Source organism: Peromyscus maniculatus, chromosome 12 (assembly GCF_049852395.1).
Source record: "Peromyscus maniculatus bairdii isolate BWxNUB_F1_BW_parent chromosome 12, HU_Pman_BW_mat_3.1, whole genome shotgun sequence".
NCBI classification, from domain to species: domain Eukaryota; kingdom Metazoa; phylum Chordata; class Mammalia; order Rodentia; family Cricetidae; genus Peromyscus; species Peromyscus maniculatus.
The window spans coordinates 14,002,559-14,028,800 of record NC_134863.1 but is presented as its reverse complement, the minus strand read 5'-3'; the positions used below and the strand labels follow the sequence as shown (position 1 = coordinate 14,028,800).

General features: G+C 45.5%; 1 protein-coding gene across 3 annotated transcripts in view; it reads left to right on the top strand.

Moving 5' to 3' along the window:
* Dgkg (diacylglycerol kinase gamma) overlaps positions 1-26,242 on the top strand; it is a 209,540-nt gene that overhangs the window by 51,074 nt on the left and 132,224 nt on the right. For all 3 annotated transcript variants that reach the window (XM_006985051.4, XM_016003621.3, XM_076548617.1), the window contains exons 3-5: positions 2,279-2,355; positions 16,110-16,275; positions 16,822-16,875. In XM_006985051.4, coding sequence (XP_006985113.1) covers positions 2,279-2,355; positions 16,110-16,275; positions 16,822-16,875 — 297 coding nt within the window. The remainder of the gene's footprint in view (positions 1-2,278; positions 2,356-16,109; positions 16,276-16,821; positions 16,876-26,242) is intronic.

The window sequence follows — 26,242 nt, the reverse complement described above, 5'->3', positions numbered from 1 at the left end:
TGATTTTTATTTCATGTGTGGGAGCATTTTGCCTGCATGTGGCCAGCATTCTTAAGTGTTGAACCATCTCTCCAGCCCCTTCTGGATTATTCTCTATAGGTAGCACAATCTTTAAGTCACTGTGCTTCCTGAATCCCCTAAATAATTACTTCCTTCCCGTGTAAATGTCACCAGCATCGAGGGGGAAATGCAGCCGTCAGAGAGCAACTTCCAGGGCAAGTGCCCACCGTCAGAAATACAACAGAGCAGACATAGACTATCAAATCAGCCAGGTTAATTGTAAGACATAATTGAGGTTAATTTTTTGTGTCAGGATGCATAACTCAATTCTTTCCATCAAGATGGAAAATAAAAATTAAGGACAAGGGGATAAAGCTGTCAGGATCCCCGAGTCGGGAAAAAAACTACCTCTCACAGTACGATGTTTCAGCACCAAGGGCAGAACCTCGCCAGTACTTCTCACTGGTTATAATGAAAGAACCTGCCTTCTTGCTGGGTTTTTGTTTGCTTTGTTGTTGTTTTTAAGGAGGGGTCCGTCTGTCTGTCATCTGTCTGTTTGACATGAGTCTCCGAGGGCAGCCCAAGCTGGCCTGAGACTCAATTCTCCTGCCTCAGCCTCCCAAGTCCTGAAATTACAGGTGTACACTACCACAGCCAGCTCAAGCTTTTGCTTGATTTGGTGCAAATTTTGAGATAACGTCTCACATATTCCAGACTGGTTCAAACTCACTATGTTGCCAAGGCTAGCTTGATTCCTGAGCATCCTGCCTCGCCTTCCTGAGTGCTAACACATTTTTTAATGTTTTGAACTTTCTGCCCACAAGCCAAGATGGTAGCACAAGTTTGTAAACCCAGCACTCGGGAGGTAGAGTTCAAGTCGTCCTCGGCTGCCTAGTGAGCTAGAAACAAGCCTGGGGTACACGAGAGCCTGTCTCACAATAAAAAGTAATAAATTCCACTCAGCTGATTACACTTCATAACGATGTGTAGAATGTGTTTTATGTCTGATCTTGGTTTGAGATGGAAAGGCACAGCAGCAGTTATCGCACCTCTGACCTCCTCAGTTGATCCAGAGTCCCCCATAACCCCCAAAAAGTCCTTTTTCAGCACTCCAGCCTGTCATAGCACCCTTTCATATGCTGTGGGGTGGGGTGTGTGTATATGTATGTTCATGTAAGTGAATATGCATGTGGGTGTACCTGTGTATGGTGGCCAAAGGTCAACCTTGGATGTTGCTCTTCAGGGGCCACCTACCTTCTTGAGGTCACACCCAGGCACCCATGCTTTCATGGCAAGCCCTCCACCTACTGAACTATCCTTTCACCCCAGTTTTCTGCTTCTTTTACTTGAAGAAAAAAAAACCTCTCTGTCCCCCAAATCGAATCACTGAGAGAAAGAAGAAATGTCAAAAGGAACCAGGAAGAGTAAATGTATCCAGCAAGTACATTTGTATTCCAAAAATACACAATTCAAAAAAAGATCAAGATAAACAAGCTAATAAATAATAGAATACTCTATGGTGGGTGCTGTGTGCTAGTCGTATACGAGTCGTGGGTGGGAATAACTCTGCCCCAAAGGGAAGTTTGACAAAAGAGCTGGCTGTAGACAGGGTACTGGACATTGAGAGAAGTATGAAAGACAGAGAAAAATGCCATGGAAGAATATACAGTATCTTTGGAAATTCTGGAAATACTTTATGTGACTGGAAAGCTGGGAGAGTCTGGAAAGACTCGGGCTAAATCAAATCACTAAAGTCGGAGCACAAGCTAAGTGGGAATGCAGTTCTGTGAGGGCGAAAGTCCTCTGAGCATGGACATGGTCTGATCAGACTGGCATTTGGGAAAGGTAGTTCAGGGGCTGGGGAGGCGGCTCTGAGGGTAGAGCAGAGGTTAAGAACCTGTTCAGTTCCCAGCACCCGCATCAAGTGGCTCACAACCACCTCACCTGTAACTGCAGCTCCAGGGGATCTCTCTCTCTCTCTCTCTCTCTCTCTCTCTCTCTCTCTCTCTCTCTCTCTCTCTCTCTCACACACACACACACACACACACACACACACACACACACACACACTTTAAAATAAAAATAAAATGGTCTTTAAAAGAAAGATGGTTCAGACAGCAAAAGAGAGAGAACACTGGGAAAGGGGAAGGATTCGAGGGCAAACAGGACACGTCTCCACATGGTCCTTCTCCATCCTACTGTGGTTAGGCAGGATTTGTCTAGCCTGGGTTTCAATAGCCGCTTACCTGTGTTTTACATTTGAATTGTGTCTTTCCAGATTCCTCCAAGAAAATAAAAGATGTGTTGACTGAGTTTAAGGAAGGTGGGAGCCTCAAGCAATGTGACCCACACAAGGTAAGACTATTTTCCATCTCAAGTCTTTAAAGAAAAAATAATTCTGTGTTCCAGCCTTTCCGCATTGGCATCTTAACTTTCCTTGAAGACCTTGCTCTGAGACCCGTGTTCCCCCAGGTCTCAAGTGAGCCATTCATACCATCTGTGTTTCCCCATCCTTTCATGTGCCCACACTGTCCTACAAGACTCCAGCATGCTTCTTCTGCTCATGGCTCTTGCTCCTCCCCCTCTCCTCATTCTCAGTTAACACTGAGAAGAGAGAAGTGGAACTCGGAGGCAGGCTCCCTCACCTGCGTACCCCTGTGCCTGTCACTGTGGGTGAGCTGTCTGTGCTCTGAGTCTGCATCTGCTCCTCCTGTGTTTGGATGATTGGTGGGCACTGATGAATCAAGACCCCTCTCCAGCCTTCCCCCATTCTCCCTGTCCCTATGCTTTCCATATTGATCTGCCTGTATACATTTAGATTTTTCCCAGTGACACAAATGGCACTCTTTCCCCTCTATTAAGATATTTTAATTTGTCGGGGCCCCTCACCTCCCGCTAATCAAGAACCGCCCCTCGGAGAGAGATCCAAGATGGCGGAGACAAGCAGACGCAGGTAGGCCTGTGGCAGCGGCCCGCAGAGGTGGATGGGTCCGGCGGCAGCGGCCGACAGGGACATTTAGGCCGGCGGTAGCCGGTGGAGATATTCAGGCCCAGCGGCGGCCCACAGAGGTGGACAGGCCCTGCTGCAGAGATAAGCAGACAGAGGTGGACGGGCCCGGCGGTGGCGGCCGACAGAGACATTCAGGCCCAGCGGCGGCGGCCCACAGAAGTAGACAGGCCACTGGGCAGAAACGGGCGGACGCAGGTGGGTCCGCAGCGGCGACTCGCGAAGGTGGAAGGGCCCGGTGGCAGCGGCCGACAGGGACATACAGGCCCAGCGGCAACCGGGAGACACATACACGCCTGGTGGCAGTTCGCAGAGGTGGATGGGCCCAGCAGCAGTGACGGGCAGGGGTAGGTAGGCCCGCGGTGGCAGCCGGCAGAGACATACAGGCCCATTGGCCGCCCGCAGAGGCAGACAGACCCAGGGACATACAGGCCCTGCGGCGGAGACAAGTGGACCCAGGTGGGCCTGTGGCGGCGGGCCACAGGGGTGGACAGGCCCAGGGACGGAGAGGGGCGGACGCAGCTTGGAACGGGGACGCCCCTAGCCCCAACACCTGGGGAAGAGGTTATCTCCGTGGGTCAGAACCAGGGCGAGTCTGGGCACTCCGTTTGGGGACAACCCAGGGCCCAACTGCTGATCCTGTGAAACCCAACAACTTGGAGGAGTTGGTGAGACTACCCTGCTCAGCTGAAACCCATCTGGGAGAGGATTCAGATGCCTACAGTTTGAAGTCTGAAGAAACAAGATCAGCTGAGGAGTTGACAAATGAACAAAACGTGACCTGGGAACACAGAAGAAGGCGCTACCCAGCCACTAAACCAGATCACCAGAATCATAAGTATATAATTCATCGACTGAAATTAGCTGTCCCTGAAGAAACAGCCCAATAGCACCAATTTAACCAAGAACCCCTACTAAACCAAGACTAAAAATTAGAACAAGAGAGGCACTCTCAGACACAGACACCACCTGCACCGCACAGAGGAAAATATGAGTAGACGCCAGTGCAAAAATACAGGCAACAACATAAAGACCTATATGGCAACATCAGAACCTAGTGATTCTATACCTGCAAGACCTAAACATACCATGACAGAAGAAACAGAAGAGATCAACCCTAAAAATGACTTTAAGAAGATGATAGAGGCCCTTAAAGAAGAAATAAAACATTCCCTCAATGAGGAAATAAAAACTTTCCTTAAAGAGGAAATGAAAAACTACCTTAAAGAGGAAATAAAAACTTTCCTTAAACAGGAAATGAAACACTCTCTTAAAGAGGAAATAAGAACTTCCCTTAAAGAGGAAATGAAAAACTCCATTAAAGAGGAAATTAAAAACTCCCTTAAAGAAATGGAAGAAAAAATGAACAAAAAATGGGAAGAAATCAAATCAAGCCAAGAAAAAGCAATTAAACAGATGAAAGAAACATTCCAAGATCTGAAAAATGAATTTGAGACAATAAAGAAAACACATGCTGAGGGAATGCTGGAAATAGAAATCCTGACAAAACGAACAGGAACTATAGAAACAAGCATAACCAACCGATTGCAAGAGATGGAACAGAGAATCTCTGACACTGAAGACATGATAGAGAAAATAGATTCGTCAGTCAAAGAAAATACTAAAGACAAAAAAGTTGTAACACAAAACGTCCAGGAAATTTGGGACACCATGAAAAGACCAAACCTAAGAATAATAGGGATAGAAGAAGGAGAAGAATACCAACTCAAAGGCACAGAAAATATATTCAACAAAATCATAGAAGAAAACTTTCCTAACCTAAAGAAAGAAATACCTATGAAGATACAAGAAGCTTACAGAACACCAAATAGGCTGGATCCAAAAAAAAAGTCCCCTCGCCACATAATAATCAAAACACTAAACACACAGAACAAAGAAAAAATATTAAGAGCCGCAAAGGAAAAAGACCAAGTAACATATAAAGGTAAACCCATCAGAATAACACCAGACTACTCAATAGAGACTATGAAAGCGAGAAGATCATGGACAAATCTCATGCAGACACTAAGAGACCACGGATGCCAACCCAGACTATTATACCCAGCAAAACTCTTAATCACCATAGGCGGAATAAACAAAATATTCCAGGATAAAACCAGATTTAATCAATACCTGTCTACAAACCCAGCCCTACAGAAAGCACTAGAAGGGAAAATTCAACCTAAAGAAGCTAAACACATCCATGAAAAATCAAGCAATAGATAATCCTACACCAACATACACCACAGAAGAAACAAGCTGGTGTAGCTATCCTAATATCTAGAGAAAAAGGATGTTTCGAAAGAGAAGAAGTCTTGTGGCAATGCCTCAGTGGTTCAGGTAACTACCAGAACTCTGAAAAGTTGGTTGAACTTGGGATTGACTGGGAGGCCAAAGATTTAAAAAGCAGAAGATTCTCTCAAGACATAAGTTGTGTGAAAATAGTGTGGCTTGTGTGTGTGAATGAGAATTTGTAAATGTTGAATTCTAGGCTTTGACAATCATTGTCAGTGCAGATTAAGCTGCAAGTATTTATGTTCTAAAACTTAAATTATAAAGCTAGTTACGTCTTTCTAACAACTAGTTTTAATGTTCATGAGCATATTTTACCTACATTACTTTTTCAGGATGTTGAGAAAGCACAGGCTGGAGGCTGGGGGCTAGATGGTTTTGAGGAAGAGGTCTTGGTGGACTCTTTCATAGAGCAAAGGGAAGCAATGCCTTCTGGGAAATGAGCTAAGTTTTAATCTAGTCTTTAAGATTAGAAGTCAAAAACAAAAATATTAAGGAAAGGAAAACTTAATTGATCTTTGAAGTATTGTTATGTGGAATTGAGTGGGACTTTTGAGGCCCTTCTTCCAGAAAACAAGGACTTGGTTGTCAGGCCTATATTAGGCCTGAACCTTGGTGCCATGTAGTTGTACTTAAATCATTTCAATGGAAAGTGTCTTAGTGATTGGATCTTCTAGTGCAGTTTGGAGTTCTTCCATTTGAAAAATGTGATATTTACATGGGATTGTTTGAATCTTGTTTTCTAGTCCCTCCCCATCACCACCCTCATAATCTGAAGGTAGATTTTTCTCTTGATAAAGGAACAAAAAAGGTGAACATCTTGTTTGTAAATAGGTATCTAGTAACTAGTGGTAAACTTGAAATGGTAGAATTCTTTAAAGCCTAATTCTAGGTAGCCTTAAGAAAATGTATCTTAATTATTTTTGAACCTGTATTCACCTTGTTTTTTTCAAATATCTTAAGTTATATTTTCTTTTTCAGAGCTGCTTCTTATTTGGGGCTACTTTTTTTTTTTTTTTAAATTGGGGCGTAATTCATAAAAGGGTATATTGTTTTGATGAGACTTTTTACAACTATGGCTGGATGTCTTTCTTTAGTCTTCCAAGAAGGGCCATTTTACTTTTTTAGAGTTACTTTTTAAAGTCATGAGGTCAACAACTTGGACTACTATGCATGTAAGCGCTAATGCAAATTAAAGCCCAAGTTGACCTCCAGCAGCAGTTCATTCTATGTTGACAGTGAGAGAACACTTTGCCTGTTAGGATACTGTTACTCGTGGACTGAAATGCTGAAAAAACCCCTCCCCCTATTTTGTTTTTTGCAAAAATCAAGGTATATTCTAGGGTTTCCTGGTTGACCTCAACAGATAAACTGAGATGATAGTCTTAGATCAGAAATGATCTGAATGTAGATTTACAGTCTACGTGTACAGCTGGCTAAGTGAGATTGCTTTCACAGTTCTGCATGTATCCCATCAGCTCCCCATTAGTCACTGAACTCTTAAAACTGGTATTGTAACATTATCACAATGTTTTGCGCCAATTTTATAAACTTTACAGTACAATATGTGTTCCTTTTCTGAGGCAAACCAAAGGTATATTTCTCAAGGTTCTGCTGCTATCAGCTGCGTTGATGGAGGATTTTTTATACATTTGTAATAGATAGGAATAAACCAGAAAAAAAGAAGAAAAAAAAAAGTGGTGGAGGAAAAGGTGAACACTGCAAGAATACTCAAAAGGGCTGAGAGTTGCAAACGCCAAGAATGGCTTTGCATAGTAAATGGAATAGAACAGCTCTGAACTATAGCTTACTTTGCCTGGTTTGGTCTGACAGAATGATTGAATGCTTTTGTACAAAAATCAGAGCCTTAAAAACAAGGATTTGGTGAGATTGTAAAATGGTGTGCCACTTTGGCAAAACAGTTTGGTGGTTGGTCAAAATGCAAAACATTGTTACTCTGTTACTCAACAATTCTACCCTTAGGAATATATCCTCAAACTACTGAAAATGTGCACCTATGAAATATGTACATGAAGGTTTACAGCAGTGTGTTGCTAATAATAAAAAAGTTAAAAAAAAAAAAAAAAAAAAAAAAAAAAAAAAAAGATATTTTAATTTGTCTATATGCATCACCTCTGCGTTCTCTTCTACTTTCTCCAGAATCCTCCAAGCAGTGTGTAACTCCCGTTCCTTCACTGATACCACTAGTGAAGATACCATATGACCATACCAATAACATCCCATAGTGATGTTATTCAATGGTATTGGATGCAATTTGTCAAATCCTCCTTCATCGTCATCATTTGGTTTCAGGACACCACACTCTGAGGTGTTTCATTTTTTATTTTTTTCTCTTTCTCCATACTCGACATTTCCCCTTGAAAATTAAATAGACATCACAAACTTACCATAACCTAAATTGATGTCCCCCACCTTCCCCGTAAAACATGTTTCTCTATCAGTCAGTCCGTGAAAACTTGATTAGCAATAGGTTAATAACTTGAGTGATTAACCTAAGAGTATGTAATCATCATTGACTTACTTCTTGCTCTCACTTCCCCATCCATTGCAGCAGAAACCACCACCCCCCACTTCTATCTGTAAAACAGATGCACATCGTACTTCCTGCCCGGCTCCATGACCTGACTCATCACTGCACCCTGCTCAGTCCCTTGCGGGCTCCCCACTGGGCTCTCCACCTCTTCTCTTGCCCTTCAAAGTTCACTCTTCACACATATCCTGAGCAGTCCGTTAGAACACACGCTCGCTCGAGCTGTCACGCTTGCTTCCATTTCCCCCGGTTCCTACTCAGGGCAGTCTAGACCTCCTCTGTTCTCCAGCTTTCTTTTTGCCTACTCTCCCTTCTTCAGTCCTTCCTGCCGTGTTAGCCTTGAAGCTCGTAGACAAGTGGCACTCTGTAACCTCTCCCAGCACCACGCCACTAGCTCTTCCCTTCCCCGGGATGTCCTCTGTTTCCACATCCACATTCCCTGTTTCTTCACTGTGGTGTTTTGAAAGAAAATGGCCCCCAAAGGGAGTGGCACTATTAGGAGATGTGGCCTTGTTGGAGTAGTCTTATTGGAGGAAGTGTGTCACTGTGGGGGTAGGCTCTGAGGTCTTCTTTGCTCAAGTTTCACTCGGTGGGACACTCAGACCATTTTCTGTTGCCTGCAAGATGTAGGACTCTTAGCTCCTTCTCCAGCACCATGTCTGCCTGGATGCCACCATGTCCCACCGGGATGATAATGGACTGAACCTCTGAACTATAAGCGAACTGCCACAATTAGATGTTTTTCTTTATAAGAGTTGACATGATCGTGGTGGTGTCCCTTCACAGTAATAGAAACCCTAACGATGACAGTCACCTTCTTCAAGTCAATGCTCAGATCACCTTCCCAGTGATTGTCACCTTCTTTATCCAACATGTAAAGGCTTCTTTTGTCATGTTTCCTATTCTATTACTCTGCTCTCTTTTCCTTAGTACTTCGCACCATCTGCATGCTAACTAATTTACTTAATTAATTCTCTGTCTCTCTCACTATAATATATTTGCTCAGTGCTATGTCTCCAGTGCCCAGGAGAGTATTTGGCTCATAGCAAGAATTTGACAAATGCTTTTTGAACAAGTAAATGAATGCAAGGCCTCTTCCTGTTTTCGAGTTCAAGGCATGTAATATTTCTTAGGTATGCAGGCACTGTGCTGGGCTCTTCAGAGGAGCCAGAGATCATGAAGCATAGTGTGTCCCTTCAGGAATTCCCTATGACTGCCAGGGTCAAGTTTGAGTCTCAGTCCTTGAACCACATGGTTTTAGGCTGGCCATTAATCTCTGCCATCTCCCTGCAACATGAGTCTTAATCCCCTCATCTGTGGACTGAAGCTAATGAGAATATTAAAAGTTTGAGGATAGTAGACGAGTGAATTAAAAGAAAAAGAATTTTGCAAAATATTGAATAGTTTATAGGACATGTTAGTACTTCCCGTCTATATCCCTTCCCACAATGCCTTATCCCCTGCTCCCTTTCCACGCTCCTATGGTCATTTTACGGAGACTTACTGTCAACAAAACTAATATGGAAGAGGCTGCCATTTATTAATCCACAAACCTGAGCCAAGGCCCTCTCCACTGGCTCCCAGGAACGAATCAGCAGAAAAAGGCTTGGGATAAAACACCGATCACTGGGAGTAAGAGCGGGAGGGGGGGTTGGCAGAACAGGAGAGAACATACCACTTCAAAGAGCATTCCCCACGAGAAGCCATGCAGAGCAGCAAAGAACTCACTGCCCCAAACCTCCCACCTCCAACTCCAAAAACAGGGAACAAAGGCTGGCGGGGGCTGCTAATCAGCCTGTCTGCCTGGGAGCTGATGTGTGGGAGGGGAATAATTTGGTCAGGGCCACCACTGATGTGAAGGCCAAGAGGAGCTTTCAGAAGCAGGGAGCTTGTCTATCATGAGTGTGCAGCCGCCCTCACACCCCCCCGGGGTTGGGCCCCTCTCTTTGTGTGCCTGGCCCTGCTGCATCCCGGGGGAGCTTTGCCTCTCTCCTATCATTCTCTCACCCAGCACGTCTGACTTCTGGTAGGTGTAATGCCGTGGCATGGGGTTAGAAGCAACAAGGGCTTTCATTTCTCTTGTGCTTGATGGCTTCCCGTTGCCAAAATGTCTTAGTGAGAAAGGAGCTAGCTGCGGGCAGGGGCGGGTTGCTGGAGAAACTGGGGTGAGAATGGAAATTTGCAGAGGGGCAGGTCTGGCGGTGATGAGCATGCCCTTGCCTCCATCACTACGTGATCCTCTGGAGAGATGAACAGTGGGTGACTGCTAGAGAGTGAGCGAAGCCCAACAGAGCCAAAAAAAATGGGGTGGCTTAGTGGTACTCAGACACACTGAGCATAACTTCTAGCTGGGCAGCACGCATGGTGACCTTGAGCAGGCTTTAGGCGTGAGTAATAGCCCTCCCCAAATGTCCTGATCATAGGTGGCATAAGAAGATCCAGATCCTCCGAGGATTTTCTGATTTGGATGTTCTGTGTTGACTCTAGGCCATTTCCCAGAGGATGCTGGAGTTGAATCATGAATGAGTCGGCATGAATTTGGTCATCATTACTTTCTAAGATCTCACACCCTGTTCTCAGCCTGTGGCACTCAGCACTGCTGATCATGTATTACAGTCATTTCAATACCTTTACCTGTATGTACTGAACACTGAGTCTATGCCTGACTCAGAGAATGGGCCACTGGTGGCCAGCACCACAGCAGGCCATTCCTTTGATGTACCAATTGGGAAGCCAATATCTACTCAAATATCTATCAGGAAATATTTTGGTGAATGGTTCAGGAGACAAAAATGAAATGAGGCATTCTGATTATCATCCAAGAGCTCTGAATCTAGTCTGAGAATGTGTAGCAACCAGCTGTGTTAATCCAGAACAGCATCCATGAGTTTCGGGAGGCAGGAACCAGAGTACAAATGAAAGAAATCCGGGTGCAGGAAATCCCAGTGGGTTTCAGGCAGATGTGACACCCGGATTCAGCTTTAAAGCAGCACTAGAATTTTAGCAGTTAAAGAAAGAAGTGGGAGCTGGGCAGTGGTGGCGCACGCCTTTAATCCCAGCACTTGGGAGGCAGAGCCAGGCAGATCTCTGTGAGTTCGAGGCCAGCCTGGTCTACAGAGTAAGATCCGGGACAGGTACCAAGGCTACACAGAGAAACCCTTTCTTGAAAAAGAAAGAAAGAAAGAGAGAGAGAGAGAGAGAGAGAGAGAGAGAGAGAGAGAGAGAGAAAGAGAGAAAGAAAGAAAGAAAGAAAGAAAGAAAGAAAGAAAGAAAGAAAGAAAGAAAGAAAGAAAGAAAGAAAGAAAGAGGAAGGGAGGGAGGGAGGGAGGGAGGGAGGGAGGGAGGGAGGGAGGGAGGGAGGGAGGGAGGAAGGAAGGAAGGAAGGAAGGAAGGAAGGAAGGAAGGAAGGAAGGAAGGAAGGAAGGAAGGAAGGAAGAAGAAAGAGAGAGAAAAAGAAAAGAAAGAAGTGGGTTGTGAGCTGTGGAGACAGGATGTGTAGTTGCACCTAACAGATAACAAGAGAAAAATGGCAGATGGGCTAAGAGTTTGAAGTGACTCCACATCTAGGCAGGCTGGAGTAGAATTACAGAGAAGATTCTGAATCCCGAAGGTCCCAGAAAGCACATCAGTACCCATGATGATTCACTGGACTGTAGGAGCATTATTTCTATATTAATATATATTTAAGCTTCTCTCTATATCCCCCTGGGTTCCTCCAAGTTTCTGTATGCCTGTTATCTCATATAATACAGGAGATCAGTCATGCATCAGAGGCTCTCAATTCTCCTGTGGGCAATTAGAAGCCATGGCAATTTTTTTAAGTAGGAAATCAATCTTCTCACAGTTGTGCTTTGGGAAAATCAGCCTGACGTGTCTGGGTACCGCAGATGGGAGGAGCACCAGAGGGAAGTGGGAGCAGGGATGCCTTCAGGAGGCATTGCAGGGTCTGGAGGGATGGTCAGCAGTTTAGAGGCTTGCTGCTCTTACAGAGGAGCCAGGTTTTATCCCCAGTTTCCACGTGGTACTTCCCAGCCATCTGTGACTTACAGCTTCATTTCCGGGAGATCTGATGTCTTCTTATAACCTCCATAGGTACCAGGCATGCATGTGATGCACACATGTACATGCGGATAAAACACTCGTGCACAAAATATAAAATAAATCTTTTTTTAAAAATTAAGAAATAGAGGCATTGCAATGGTCTGGCTAAAAACACGTGAAACTGAAGTCAGAGTCTGGTGAAGGCACAAGGGGAAATGGACCTAGAAAGGGTCTAGGTGTGTCAGGTGCTGTAAAGGAACTAATCCTGCAGAATGAAGGGACAAGAACCAGTTCCGGGTCACTGAGAGGTCAAAGCTGAGTTTGGAATATTGGCACTGGCGTTAGCAGAATGGAAGTTAGGAATAGGACCTAACAAAGGAGGATGCCTGGGAGGCTTAGAGGTCTTCTGGCCGGCACTAATCGTTGCGGAAGGTGGCGCTGAAGGTGGAAGAGCATCACATGCCTGAGACCAGGCGGGGATTTGGTTGGGTGGCCTGACCATGCCACTCCTGCATGTATCCCCAAAGGACTCCATATCTCACACCAAGGGACTCCCACACCCCTGCTTCTTGTTGTTACACTATTCCTAACAGCCAGAGAATAGAACTAGCCTAGATATCCATCAACAGAAGAATGGATAATGAAAATATGGTGTATATGCACTATAGAATTTTACTCGGCTATAAAGAAAAATGACATTGTAAAATTTGTAGGAAAATGGATGGATCTGGAAAATATTATATTATGTGAAGTGACCCAAACTCACAAAGACAAATATCACACGGTCTCTCTCGTATTCAGATCCAGACTTTAGTGTCTGTGTGCATGTGGAAATAAGGGATTATAGATTGGTTATAGACTATGAAACCAGATCGGAGACCATGAGGGGAGGACAAGAGGTATTGAGAAAGAGCATAGAGGAAAGCGAAAGGAGTCACGTGACATGAGAGTCACGTGACATGAGAGGAGGGAGGAGAGAGGGGCAGGAGTGCACAGAGGGAGGATGGGGGATGAGGGGAGAACAGGAGCAAAGAAAAACAATAAAAGCTAATTTTGTTTGAAAAAAGCCAGGGGTGGGGGCACACACCTTCAATCCCAGCACTCCGGAGGCAGAGGCAGACAGATCTGGGTTCGAGGATAGCCTGGTCTACTAAGCAAGTTCCAAGGCAGTCAGGGCTACAGAGAAATCCTGTCTCAAAAGGAAGGGAGAGAGGGAGGGAGGGAGGGAGGGAGGGAGGGAGGGAGGGAGGGAGAGAGAGAGGGGGGGAGGAAGGAAGGAAGGAAGGAAGGAAGGAAGGAAGGAAGGAAGGAAGGAAGAAAGAAAGAAAGAAAGAAAGAAAGAAAGAAAGAAAGAAAGAAAGAAAGAAAGAAAGAAAGAAAGAAAGAAAGAAAGAAAGAAAGAAAGGTGTCATGATGAGTGAAATCTAATTTTTACATGCTAATAACAAGTAAACAAATGTAGAGAAATTTACTCAGACACAAGCAGCCCAGCCCGCTGCTTTTCTAGACACGAGACACCTGCTTTGGGGACTTCACACTGGTGCCTTGGCGCTTCTCAACCGGATCTTCTCCAGTCACCTTCAGCCTTGTTGGTGGTGGTTGGTTGGTTCCCACCACATCCTATTAGAATTTGTTTAGCTAGACCTTTTGTTGTGTTGTGTTTTGTTTTGTGACAAGGTCTCCCGACATAGCCCTGGCTGCCTTGGAACTCACTACGTACACCAGGCTGGCCTCAAATCAAAGATCAGCTGTGCCTGCCTCCCAAGTGCTGGGCTTAAAGGTGTGCACCTCCACAGCCTGCCGCTAAACTTGCTTTTTAATACCTTCTTTTTCAGAAACATTTCATTCTGATTGTTTCCATTTGGTGCTAGCTCAAAACTGTAGTTTAAAGCAGTACTTGTCAGTTAAAATAGTATGAAAAGATAATGCAAGGGAGCTTGTGAAATAAAAGAATGAACAGCAACATCCTTAGCAAAGACTCAGTTGAACCAAAATAGGGAATGAGGAGTATCAAAATAAAACCTCAGTGTGGAAAGTAGCTTCAGGATGAGAGGGTCAGATTCCTCAGAGAGCTGAGCTGAGAACCTTAACAAAGAGACAACTGCACTTGAGACCTCCAGGGAAGCAGGTTCCCAGGCGAGAGGCGGGAACCCAAACAACGTGGAGTTCAAGGAGAAAGGAAGGCCAGTGGGGTCTCTGGAGAAAGTAAGAAGAAGGGAAGGATTTCCTTGGCATGTGCTTGCAGGCCGAAGACAAGCAAGATGCCATTGGAAACACTGAGGGCAGAAGCAAGGGTGGCAGTGGATGGGTGACATCGGAAAGGGGATGAAATGACTCTGTCATTGTGTTCTGGAAAAGAGCAGAAGGGACATTCTGAGGTAATGATACTGTACAGACAGACAGAGACAGAGAATGCAGCAGAGAAGCAGAGACTTGGGACAGAAAAGGGACACAGAGAGCAGGAGAAATGTCACTGTAACTGTCAACCAGCTGTGTGCTGGGTCCTTTTCATCTGGAAATTAAATAAATAAATGAGTATAAACAGTCTGTGTCCAGCTGCATCAGGCTTCTTCCATGCTGTAAAAGAGATCTCCAGGACAGCCCTGGACTTAGCAGAGACTGGTTCTGAGTTCCCGATAGAGCCCACACCTGACTCTACACCTTCAGGTTGGCTCCTGATTCTGGGAAGGCTTGCCGAATCCCCAGAACATGAAAGGGATTAAATGCTATCAGCATTTTCCAGAGAGCACCGAGTAGGTTTCCCGAAAAGGATTCTATTCTCCTGGTTGTTACTATTCACAGAGGCCAGCACAGTGGCCCTTGGGGTGGCGCTTCTTCACATGGTTGCCAGGAGCGGCTGTGATTTGATGAGGCTCCAACACCATGAAAGCACACGCCAGAGATGACTCACCGCAAACTGTTGTTGTTATTGTTAGTGGACGTTTGCTGAGGGCGGCAGCTCTTTCTGGCAATGGATGCTCAAAGCCTGGGACCAGATGCCAGGTGGTATCGAGAAAAACACAAGAGGGACTGGGTCTAGTTTTTGGCATGCCCCTTGGTTCTACCTTCTGTCCTTAGCTTCCTACTCTCCTTGATGCCTAAAGCCTTCACAATGGCGTGTTTGGGGACACAGCTGAGCCAAACACACACAACTCCCGTTCATCTTAGGAGCTGTCTAGAGAAGATGAACATTATGAAAGCATTGTGGGGGGGAGCCTGATCCTTCTTCCCCAATCTCTCCTACTTTCTGAGATCTGGACTCGAGAGTCAGAGAAATCATGATAACCACAAAAGAACCTTTCTCTCCATGCTATTTTCTTCAGCATCCTTCCTCATTAATCACCAGAATTTCAGAGCAGGGACTGAGTCCAGCTCCGTAGATCCATGACCTTCACATAAGCCTGGACAAAGGCAGATCTCTAGAGCTCACCATTGATGAATCCCACTTTTTAGGCATGCTGTTGTAAATCCTTTGATAATTTCATATTTACACGTAACGTGATTCACCACCTACTCCTTTCACACCATTCCAACATAAGCGACCTCTTCTGGTTGACAGACCCAGAGTCTGGCTTTGCTGCCCACATACACATGGGTGTAGGCCCATCCACGGAAGCATGGTAGACCTACCAGGGACCACACCCTTGATGAAGCCTGACTCTTTCCCACAGGTCATCAACTGTCCATAGCTCCTCCGCTAGCAGTGAGGAGGCATAAGCCCATCTCCTTTCCATGGTGTGATGTTAACTGGCTTGATCCTATGCAGATCTTGTGCAGGCAACCACAACGGCTGTGTAAATGAGTGTAGCCATCCTGTAATGTAGGGAAAGCATTGTTTTGCTCGGGTCCATCTGGGTCCACCCCAACATCTGACTCTCACAATCTATCTACCCCGTCTTTCACAGTAGTCTCTGACCCTTGGAGAATAGATCACCCCTACTTTTAATCCAAATTTAGACCAAACTGTACCCTACTACAAAAGCCTACTCTGTGCCTGATGGTCAGCCACCGTGTTTTCTCTGTCTGTGTCCCATCCCCTGTCCCCTGTCCCCCTGATTCTCTGTCTCCTCCTGGTCTTTTCGTTCCTGCCCCCACCAACCCCTTCACCTCCGTCACTTCCGCTTCACCTGCCTCACCTGCCATCGCCCTGTTCCCTTTCCTTCTCCACCCTGTCCCTTCCCTTCCCTCTACTGACTTCTCTCTTCTTGCCCTTCTCAGCCCATTAGCTATGATGTCTTCAAGCTGTTCATGAGGGCATACCTGGAGGTGGACCTTCCTCAGCCACTGAGCACACACCTCTTCCTGGCCTTCAGCCAGAAGCCCAGACAGGAGACACCTGACCACCCAAAGGAGGGGGCCAGCAGTAGTGAACCCAATATCTCAGGTACAAGGACCAGCTTTCCCCAAGATGGGAGGATGCCGATCAGCTGTAACCCCTGGCCACAGGCACAGGCAGCGCATTAGAGGGGAACCTGAGCATAGGAACTTCTGTAAGGAGGAAGTAGGAGGGAGATGGAGAGCCAGGGACTCCTCTCTTTCTAGACCCTCACGGGAACATGTATCTGGTGAGTCCTTCAGCAAGAGGAATAAAAAGGGGGTGATCTGTCACTCGGGGTCAGAGGATAGGATGGGGCAAGAGGAGACACAAACTAACACGTGGTAGAAAAATAAGAGCCTTCCAAGAGGGCTTTAACCCATGATTAGAGACATTCAGCACACGTCCCAGCTAGAACTAACCAGGGACTGTCAGAGGAAGGCAAGTCATGGCCACTGTCTTACTGGAGTTTCAGAGAGCATGAGCCAAGCTGATAATAATTGTAGAACACAAACATAACCTATATGAACCAGAGCCCACAGGAAGTTCGCTGCATGCCCCTCTAAGGGTCCGGAGGGCGTGGACTGGCCTTTACATCTTCTTTTTGTTCCCTAGATTATAATGCGGATAATGCTGCCAAAGCAGATGAGGCCTGCGCTCCAGACACTGGTAAGACACTGGACATGAGATTGGGGGAGGGAGGTCTTAGCTAGGGTTTCTATTGCTGCGAAGAGACACCTTGACCATGACAACTCTTATAAAGGAAAACATTGAATTGAATTGGGGCTGGCTTACAGTTCAGAGGTTCGGCCCATTATCATTATGGTGAGAAGTGTAGACGAATTTCTAAGCAGTCTTATTAAATAAAAAACACAGAGCCAAATACTGCAAGCCATAGAGATCAGAGCAATCGCCCCCAACTAACCTTAGCTCACCACCTTGCTGTAACTTCCCAAGAGAGCCTCTTCCTGTCTAACCTGCACCTTTATTGCCTTCCTGTTCTGCCTTCTCATTGGCTCTAAGCCCAGCCACATCACTTCCTCATCACTGCCTGTCTGTACAGACCTCTAGGTCTCTATGGTTGGTACTGGGATTAAAGGCTCATGTCACCATGCTTGGCTGTGTCCTTGAACACACAGAGACTCTGCCTGCCATGTGATCAGATTAAAGGCGTGTGCTATCACTGCCTGACTTCTGTTTATGCCTGGCTATGACCTCTGATCTCCAGGCAAACTTCATTTATTAACATACAAATAAAATATCACATTTCAGCACAAATAAAATATCACCACAGAGAAGCATGGCAGCATGCAGGCAGACATGGTACTGAAGAAGGAGTTCTGTATCTTGATCCACAGGCAGCAGAAGGAGACTGTCCCACACTGAGCATAGCTTGAGCATATGAAACCTCAAAGCCTGCCCCTACAATGACACACTTCCTCCAACAAGGCCACACCTCCTAATAGTGCCACTCCCTGTGAGTCTATGGGGGCCAGTCCTATTGAAACCACCACAGGGGAGGAGAAGGAACTAGTTGGCCAGCTGGGTTATTTATCCATATAATTGATGGATTCTAAGGCTCATTAAAGGTTCTTACCTCCCTTGTCTAGAACAGAGGAGGTCAAGGCTTGGGACAGGTTACCAGATATTTACTTCTGATAGGTTTCATGCAAGGCATGAGGAGGAGACTTCACAGGAGGTGTGGGAGTGGATGGGAGTCTGTGTGCCAAGATCTGGCTCTCGGGCCAAAGTGTACCTGATTCTGTATTCTACCAATGGACAGCTGGAGTGAGTAGAGAAAGTATGTAAGAGTATGTCCTGATGGGCCAACAAACAATGCTCATGAGGGGCTGGAGAGATGATCCAGCAGTGAAGAGCACTGGCTGCTCTTCCAGAGGACTCAGGTTGGAATCCCGGCACCCGAGTAGCAGTTCACGACAGTCTGTGACTGCCTGATGCCCTCTTCTTGCCTCCGTAGGCACCAGGCATGCAAACGGTGCACAGATATACATGCAGGAAAAAAGTCCACACACATAAAATTGAATTAAATTTTAATTTTAAAACAGAAATATCCGTGTCATTTTTGAACAAGTTGGAGAGTTACTAGTAATTACCAAAAGAAGCCAGCGAAAAATTCGTTTTGAAGATCTGTTTTCTAGGTACCTGCTTATTTCATTTTCCTCTGACCTTCGAATTTATACTGTTTCACACAATGGAGCCAAGGTGACCGTTGTGGGGCTGGGGATTCAATCCAGACTCGTGCAACCTCGAATCTCTGCTCTCTTTCTGCACAGAGTGAGGAAGCCAAGGTGCCAGGCGGTCTGCTCCTTTCAAAGGTGCCATTTTAGTTAGTCCCTGGTGGAGTAGCCATAGCACCTAAGGTCCATTGACCCACCTCTGGTGCAGCAGATCTGGATTCTTCCTTGACACGTTTATAAGTGAGAAGCCATGTCTGTGTGCTCTTGACAAACCCAGGTACTGGAGGTGGCAACACTCTCCATCCTTGACATTTGCTTTCATATCCAATAAACATGTCCTGGTCCCTCCCCATCTGGACTGGACCAGGCAATAGAACATATTGGTTACAAATCTGGACCTCATTCCCAGCTGACAGTACCTAGAAGATAGCTGTGGGCCTGTTTGAGCAATGTCTGTGTTTTGCTGTCCCCTCTGTAAAACGAAATGATAATGAGTATTGTTATGTGGGTTGAATCGGTTAGCAACTATCCAAAGGCTTAGAATAGTGCCTGGCCCATAGTAAATGGTCAATAATATCAGCAGTTAGTGTTGCGCCACACTCTAGATGAACATTGTCCCCTTAGCTCATTACAGTCAGCCAGACTATTCCTTGAGTCTCAGTCTCCTGGCGGGCCAGCTCAGCGTCCTGTTCTGACAGGAAGTCACTTGTGGACTATGCACCTTGCTCTTAGGTTTCAAATACAAAGACTCAGAGAGGCAGACCCTCCAAGGATCTACGAACAGGATCATATTGTTGAAACCATTTATACACACACAAAGGTGAATTCCAGCTCTTGGGGTGAGCACTGAGGATAAAGAATGCAGTCCCATCCTATTTTTAAACATGTGTCAGATGAAGTAGGTAAGAGGTACCACAGCTACAAGAGAACAGGAACAATTTCAGGAGAGACCTGGGATGAGAGCCTCTTCAACTGGACATTAGCTGTAATCCTGATCTTTTTCTTTTTCTTTCCCAAGAGGGAAACTAGAAGCATTATGGGGCTTTCAGTGTTTGGCAGGATTGGTAAGTTAGTTAGTTGGGGTTTGTCATTGTTTTGAAATTTACTATGGAGCTGGATGCCATGGTGTGTGTGTGTGTGTGTGTGTGTGTGTGTGTGTGTGTGTGTGTGTGTGTGTGTGTGTGTGTGTGTAATAAAACAGATGCTGGAAGTCCAACTTATCAGGAAGCAGAGGTGAGAAGATCACTTGAGTCCATGAGTTCAAGGCCAGACTAAGTCACATGGAGATTTCACCTAAAAAGAAAGGCAAGGGACCACAGAGCTGGCTCAGCTGTTAAGAGCACTTGCTGCTCTTCTAGAGGACCTGAGTTCACTTCCACCACCCATATCTGGTGGCTGTAACCTGGCTCCAGGGGATCAGAGGCCAGATCGGGCATGCATTCTCATAAGCGCATATCCACATACACACACACACACTGTACATAACTGAAAATAATAAAAGTAAATCTTTTTAAGAGGCAAGAGAGAGAGAGAGGAATAGGAAAGAGGTGGAAGGAGAGGGTGAGAGACCGGAGAGAGGGAGAAGAGAAAATTAACACTACACACGGAACTCAGAACATGCTTTGGAAAGAGAAGGCTATCGAGGCAGCTTGTGGAGCTCCAGAAAGCAAGGCTATGAAGGGAACCAGGGCCTTCCCGGTGCCTTTGGTGATAGCTGGAGGAGAAGACGTTTCAAGGTCATTGGCTCACTCTCTCCTGCCAGCACCTCTTCAACTAACTCCACTAGTCCAGGGCCACTGGTGAAATGAGTTGAAGACACAAGTTAGTCCTACATCTCCTATGGAGTAGCAGATCAAATTCTGACAGAAAACCTTCTCCCACAGGGAGGAAAGGGCAAGCCTTTAAACTTCCAGCCCCAACCTCTCACCCAGGCACTTGGAACTTGCAGAGAAACCTTCAGGTTGCATTTCATGTCTTAAGGCCCCAAATAACATGAACGGCGTTTGTGTTGCTGGCTGAGGAGACAGCATGGAAGAACTCAGAGGGGAGGGCGTGAGACATTTGAGGACAGGTGGACATTGCCCTCCTCACTCACAGTGGCTCTATCATTCTGAGTCTCCAAGAGAAACTTCCACAGACTTCCTCCTGGAGAAGTGATTTGTCATGCACCGTTTTGTCTGCTTATGGTGAAGAAAAACGCCAAGCCATAGAGGTTAAATCATGAAAAGGCAATTATCTGAGTTGGGGCCCGGGGAAATACTTAATTTTTTTCATATTTTTTTAAACTGGGGATTTAAAAAAATAATCATTTTTCTGATAGGTTTCCTTCAATAGATGGATTAATGCCCCTGTTTACAAAAAAAAAAAAATAAGAATTAGGACTAGAAAAAGGCTTCACAGGGAGCCCCTTCCTACATGAGGCAAGTCCTGGACTCGCTTGTGATCTGGCCATCTTTGGAAAACGTCAGCCTTTTCCTGCTGTTCAAGCAGACACCAGAAGATGCTAGATTCTGACTGACATGGCCTCCACCAATCATACCTTCCTATGCTCAGATGTAGCCCAGCCCACCTCAAGTCACTCCCTCCCAGAGCAGGGCAGAGGAAAGGGTCTTTCACAGAGTGCACGTCCTAACCCAAAGCCCTCCAGGGTCACTGACATGTCAGCTCACAATAGGAAAAGGAAGAATTTTGGTCCTTGGGGTTTTATTTTGTTTCTTAACCTGTTGAGATTTTCCAGCAACCCACAGTATTGAATATCTGAAGGAAATACCCTGCTTTTTCAGTCTTTCCAGTTATAAAAGTAGTATATTCACACTGCAGACAATTTGAAGAGTAACCCCTAAGCCCGCCCCCCCCCAAAGAAACAACAAACAATAAAGATAATAAAGATTGGTGGTTGTCTGAGTCCAGGACAAAAAGATGAACAGCCAAGCCCAGAGGAACTGCAGGGTGACGAGATTCCTCTGCACGACATTACAGTGATGGACATGTGTGCAAATCCTTTGTTCACACCCACGGGACACACAGTTCCCATGTGACCACTACTGTGGACTGCAGGCTGTGTGTGACAGTGACGGGCCGATGCAGGGCCACCAGTGATGACAAACACAGAACTCTCTGTGGCATGTTGATCATGAAGGTAGCCACGTACCTGGGGGACCACAGGGTGTGGGAATGAAATCTCTGTACCTTTACTAGTTTTGCTGTAAACATAAACTGCTTTTTAACAAATTTTATCTTGAAAAAAGAAAATTGAACCCAATCATACTTACAGTTAAATGTGTATGGTCTTGTGGGGTTTTTTTAAAAATAGGTTTCTTACATAATTGGGATCAAAGCGTATTTAATTTTGGAGTTAGATTTGTTTTTCACTTAACATTATCGTTACAGACATCATGTCATTTAAGACTTGGGGTGAACCTCAGTTTTAATGCAATGATCTCTTTCAATGGGTTTAAACAGAAATAGGTTGAGCCTGGAGAATAAGCCCCTCCCCCGCCCCAGCAAGTCACACACCATTAGTGCAAACCCAGAGTCCCCAAACTCTCCACTCGGCCACACTGCCCTGCTGGAAGTCAACAAGTACTGCAGAGACTATGTGCAAAGGCAGAAGGGGCAGGCGCACCCCACCTTCAGGGAAGGGGCTCACAACCGGGCACTGGATGAGAGCTGATGTGGTACAGAAGAGGCCCTTTGTCTTCGGTCACTGGGAGGTGTATTTCAATGACTGGAGGTCTGGGTCCTTCCTATGTGGGAGCATGAGACGGAAGGACAGTAATGCAGGAGTAAACTAAACCTGGTTATGAACTAGAACTCATGACCCATCCAGAACTCAAGTGACTGGACCATCTTCAGGAAAAAGTAATATTCTTACACAGCTCAGTTGAACTGTGTAGCAGGAAATAAACTACACACGTTTGTATTATAAAATGGAAAACTTGTGAGGTATGCATGCATCTGTAGAAGCCAGCAGCACACCAAGAGAATGAGCACATCCACCATCTATGAAAGATTTCTTGGTGGGTCCTTTCTCCAGCCCCGCCCACCCCAAGCACTCTGTGATCTATCTGCCTTCTGTTACCAAGGAGGTCACTACACCATCTGGACTCTCTGTGAACAGCATCATGCAATATTTCCTTTCTTAGCTCTTACTTCTTTTGTTCAGCATAATCATTTTTATATTTAACCATTTGTGTAGATTAATTGTCAGCATAATTTGGTTGTTAATTAGTATACAAACAGAGTTTCCATAATTATTTCATTTCTTGGGACAGGGATTTTTGTACAGCTTCCTTCCATTTGGGTATTATTACAAAAAAGAAAACTTGTTGTAAATATTCTTCTATAAGCCTTTGTAGGGAGAACTTTCATTCCCCTTGGGCAAACACCTTGGAATGGGATACCAGATATAATGTAGCAGGCACATAGCAGATATAATGTAACTGGTGGCCCTGTGCACATTTCCATTCATAGGAAACTGCCAAGCTCTTTTCCAAGACCATTGAGCCGTTCACACACCTGGCTGTGCCAAGGCCTCTGCTGCTCCATCCTTCGTCAGCATCTGCATTTCTCATTCCTCTAATACAGAGGGTGGCCTCTCACTGCCTGTGTTTGCATTTTCCTGGCGACGTCCTGTCCTGTGCTCCAATGGTCGTCTGTGAATCATCCTTTACAAAAATGTTCAAATATTTTCTTTTACCCACTGATCCTCTCCCATGCCCTAACAGGGTCTTTTGAAGACCAAATTTTCTTAATTTTTAAAAGAAGTATTGGCTCTGTGAGTTTAAAGCCAGCCTGATCTAAAAAGAGAGTTCTAGGGACAACCACAGCTACACAGAGAAACCCTGTCTCACCCCCCCAAAAAAAGAATTATTTTTTACTTTTGTGAATTGTGTGTGTATGGATGTTTTGCCTGCATGTATGTGTGTGCACCACATTCTTGCCTATGGAGGTCAGAGGAGGGCATCAGATCTATAACTGGAGTAGTGGTGGTTGTGAGTCATCATGTAGGTGCTGGGAATTGAACCTGAGTCCTCTGCAGGAGCAAGAAATGCTCCTAACCCTATCTCCAAAATTTCTTAATTTTCATGAAATACAATTCAATGTTGTTTTTTAATTTATGACTGATCTTCACTATTGCATCTTAGAAATCTGCTGAACTCATGATCAGAAAAACTGGCATCTTAATGTCCTGGGTCTAATCCTTTGACACAGCATTTCTTCATTTAAGTCTCTGCTAACTTCTACTTAATACATTAAGTTAACACTGTGCAGCTTCTGCACCACTGCCCGTGAAGACTATTGACACGCACCCTCTTATGATGTCTTTGATTTGGGCCTTGCAGCAAGGCTGCTCTTTTTAAATGGGTTAGGTAGGATTCTTACCCCTTAAGTTTTCTCGGAGAATTTGTATAGAATCCCTATCAGCTCTTCTTTAATGCTGAGTACGGGCTGTTTTTGCATTTCAACAAATATCCTTATGCTGTTTTAGGGTAAAATGAGATTACCTGGAAATAGTCACAAGTGTTCATGTACTATTGAATATCCAGAGCTGATGTTGCCTCACTATTGAGGCTGAGTTCTTTTGGGTCCTCTACTGGTAACGTGGATTCTCATAACATGTGGATGCTCATTCTCATCAATGGGACTTTTCTTTCCATCCCAGAGTTTGTCTCTCTGGTCCTGCTTCTTCCCCTACCCCCATCCCAACCATAACCATCCCCATTGCCCAGCCTCAGGCAGTTTCCTCCCCAGGGAGGAACAATCCCCACTCAGCTGTAGAACTGAAGGCGTCTCCACCCGCAATAAAGGAGCCTTGTACATGTCTCTGTGTGGCTCCCCAGGCTCCACTTCAGGCTCCCACCTCATCCTCAACTCACAGAGAATGCCAGGATCTGCCAGAGTGCCCCTCCCTCCCCTGGTACAACGTAGAAACTTCTTCCAAATGCTAAGATGCCAGGGGGCATCTCACCTCTCACTTGGCTCCCATTTTCTCCAGGCCCTATTTGAAATATAACGTCCTCTGAACATTTGCTCCATATCTTCTGACCAGGTACTAGTTGAGCAGGTGGGACAATACGTCTGGTCCTGTGTTGTTGCTCTGAGTTAGAGACAAAGTGGAAGTCACCGCAGGTGTTTTAATGGATGAGTAACCTGAGCACAGAGCAATGGCTTGTGGCCTTAGGGACTCTGCAGTACAAAGGACCATGTTCTCACTTGTTACCCACAGTGTTGTGATGAATTTCCACGGCATTTCTTCCAGGGATGATTTTAATAGTTTGGTTGCATAAGCAGCTTCATCTCAATCCCCCCAGCTCACTACTTCTGTTGCTATCTCCTTCACACTATTGTTATCTCTACTGCTCACCTCTGAGGCTTTCTGTCCTTACTTAATAGAGGTCACATCTTCTTGCAGCTCCAGAGTGTCTTGTCCAATAGAAAATCACCTTCAAACCTCTGGCCCTGTGAGACTTCTGGGTGAAGCTTCCTCTCTTCGATCTTCCTGTCTTCCTTTCTGTGTTTTGCAGGCTCCATCGGGGTCTCTTCACAGGCCCTCTGTAACACACAGGGACCTCCCATCTCACTACCGTCAGTCTGAATGACAGCTCACTCCTTTCTAACTCGCAGCCCACAATGCAGGACTGGGTGGGCCTTCTCTCTCAGCTCCGCTGCCTTGGCGCTTTCTCCCATTGAGTGGCTCTTTGGTTCTTGAATAGTATGAGGTAATCCTGCCTTCCCCAGCAGACATTGTGATCATCGACCTCGGCTGCCTCCGCCTCTGTCCATGTCGACAGCACACACTGCTTGTTGGTATCATGGTGCCTCCATTGGCTTGCCCACCGGCAGTGTTCTGTTTAGTCCATGGTCAGTCGTGTCCGTGTGGTATACATCCTACTGGTTATGAAAAGAGTCCTCATGGGTATGAAAGCAGCCAAGCTGAGGGAAGAAAGAACAAAGTACCTCAGAAAATAGAATTCACATAGTGAAATAAAACTCCCAGTGTCCTTATTGATAATAAAATTTATATTTCTGAACTAGGAGACAGAGTGTGTGTGGTGGCGGGGGTGGGGGTGGGGGTGGGGGGACACTTTTCCTTATGGAGCATACAGCCAGTCACTTTCTACATTTTCTTGCCAAATAGTTAAAGTTTCCCAGTTTCTGAAATGAGATGATTGTCAGTAGGTTTTTCTTTTGGATAGCAATCTCTTCATTTGTCATTAAGTATATTGGCAGATGAAAATTATGAGCTACCACATCCTCGCATGGCTCTAGGAACAGTGAGGGAAAGAAGGAATGAAAGCCACAGGGATGCAGAAAAGCTGGGATTGGGCAGTCCAGGCTCTGATGGAGAAGCCGCAGCACCCTGGAAGCTTAGCAAAGTGTTTATTAGATGCAGTTGAAGAAAGAGCTGGGGTTCATTACACCAGCTGAACAAGGAGACAGGTTTCGCTAACTCAGTGGACACACTCTCTGTAGGGGAGCAATCTTCAAGAGGTCAGTATGGTGGGGGGACCACAGTGAACATTTTCTGCACACACTATCAGCATCCGTACATGAACCAGAGGAAGGCTTTGCCATCTCTCTGAGCCTCATCTGGGGAAGGCTTTGTACTCCCATGAGTCTGAGACATTGGTCCTTGACACAGCTAGTTCAAGTCAACAGCATACATCCACAGAGGGCATCATATCACATTCACTCAAGGCTTCCTCAGCTCCCTACTAAGAAAGCGTATAAATGTGAAATCCCACCCAGAATTACTTCTGCAAATTATTTAGAGCAGTATGTTAAGTGATAATTTATTTGTTCACTGTGTTATCACCAGGATTCACTGTTTTCTT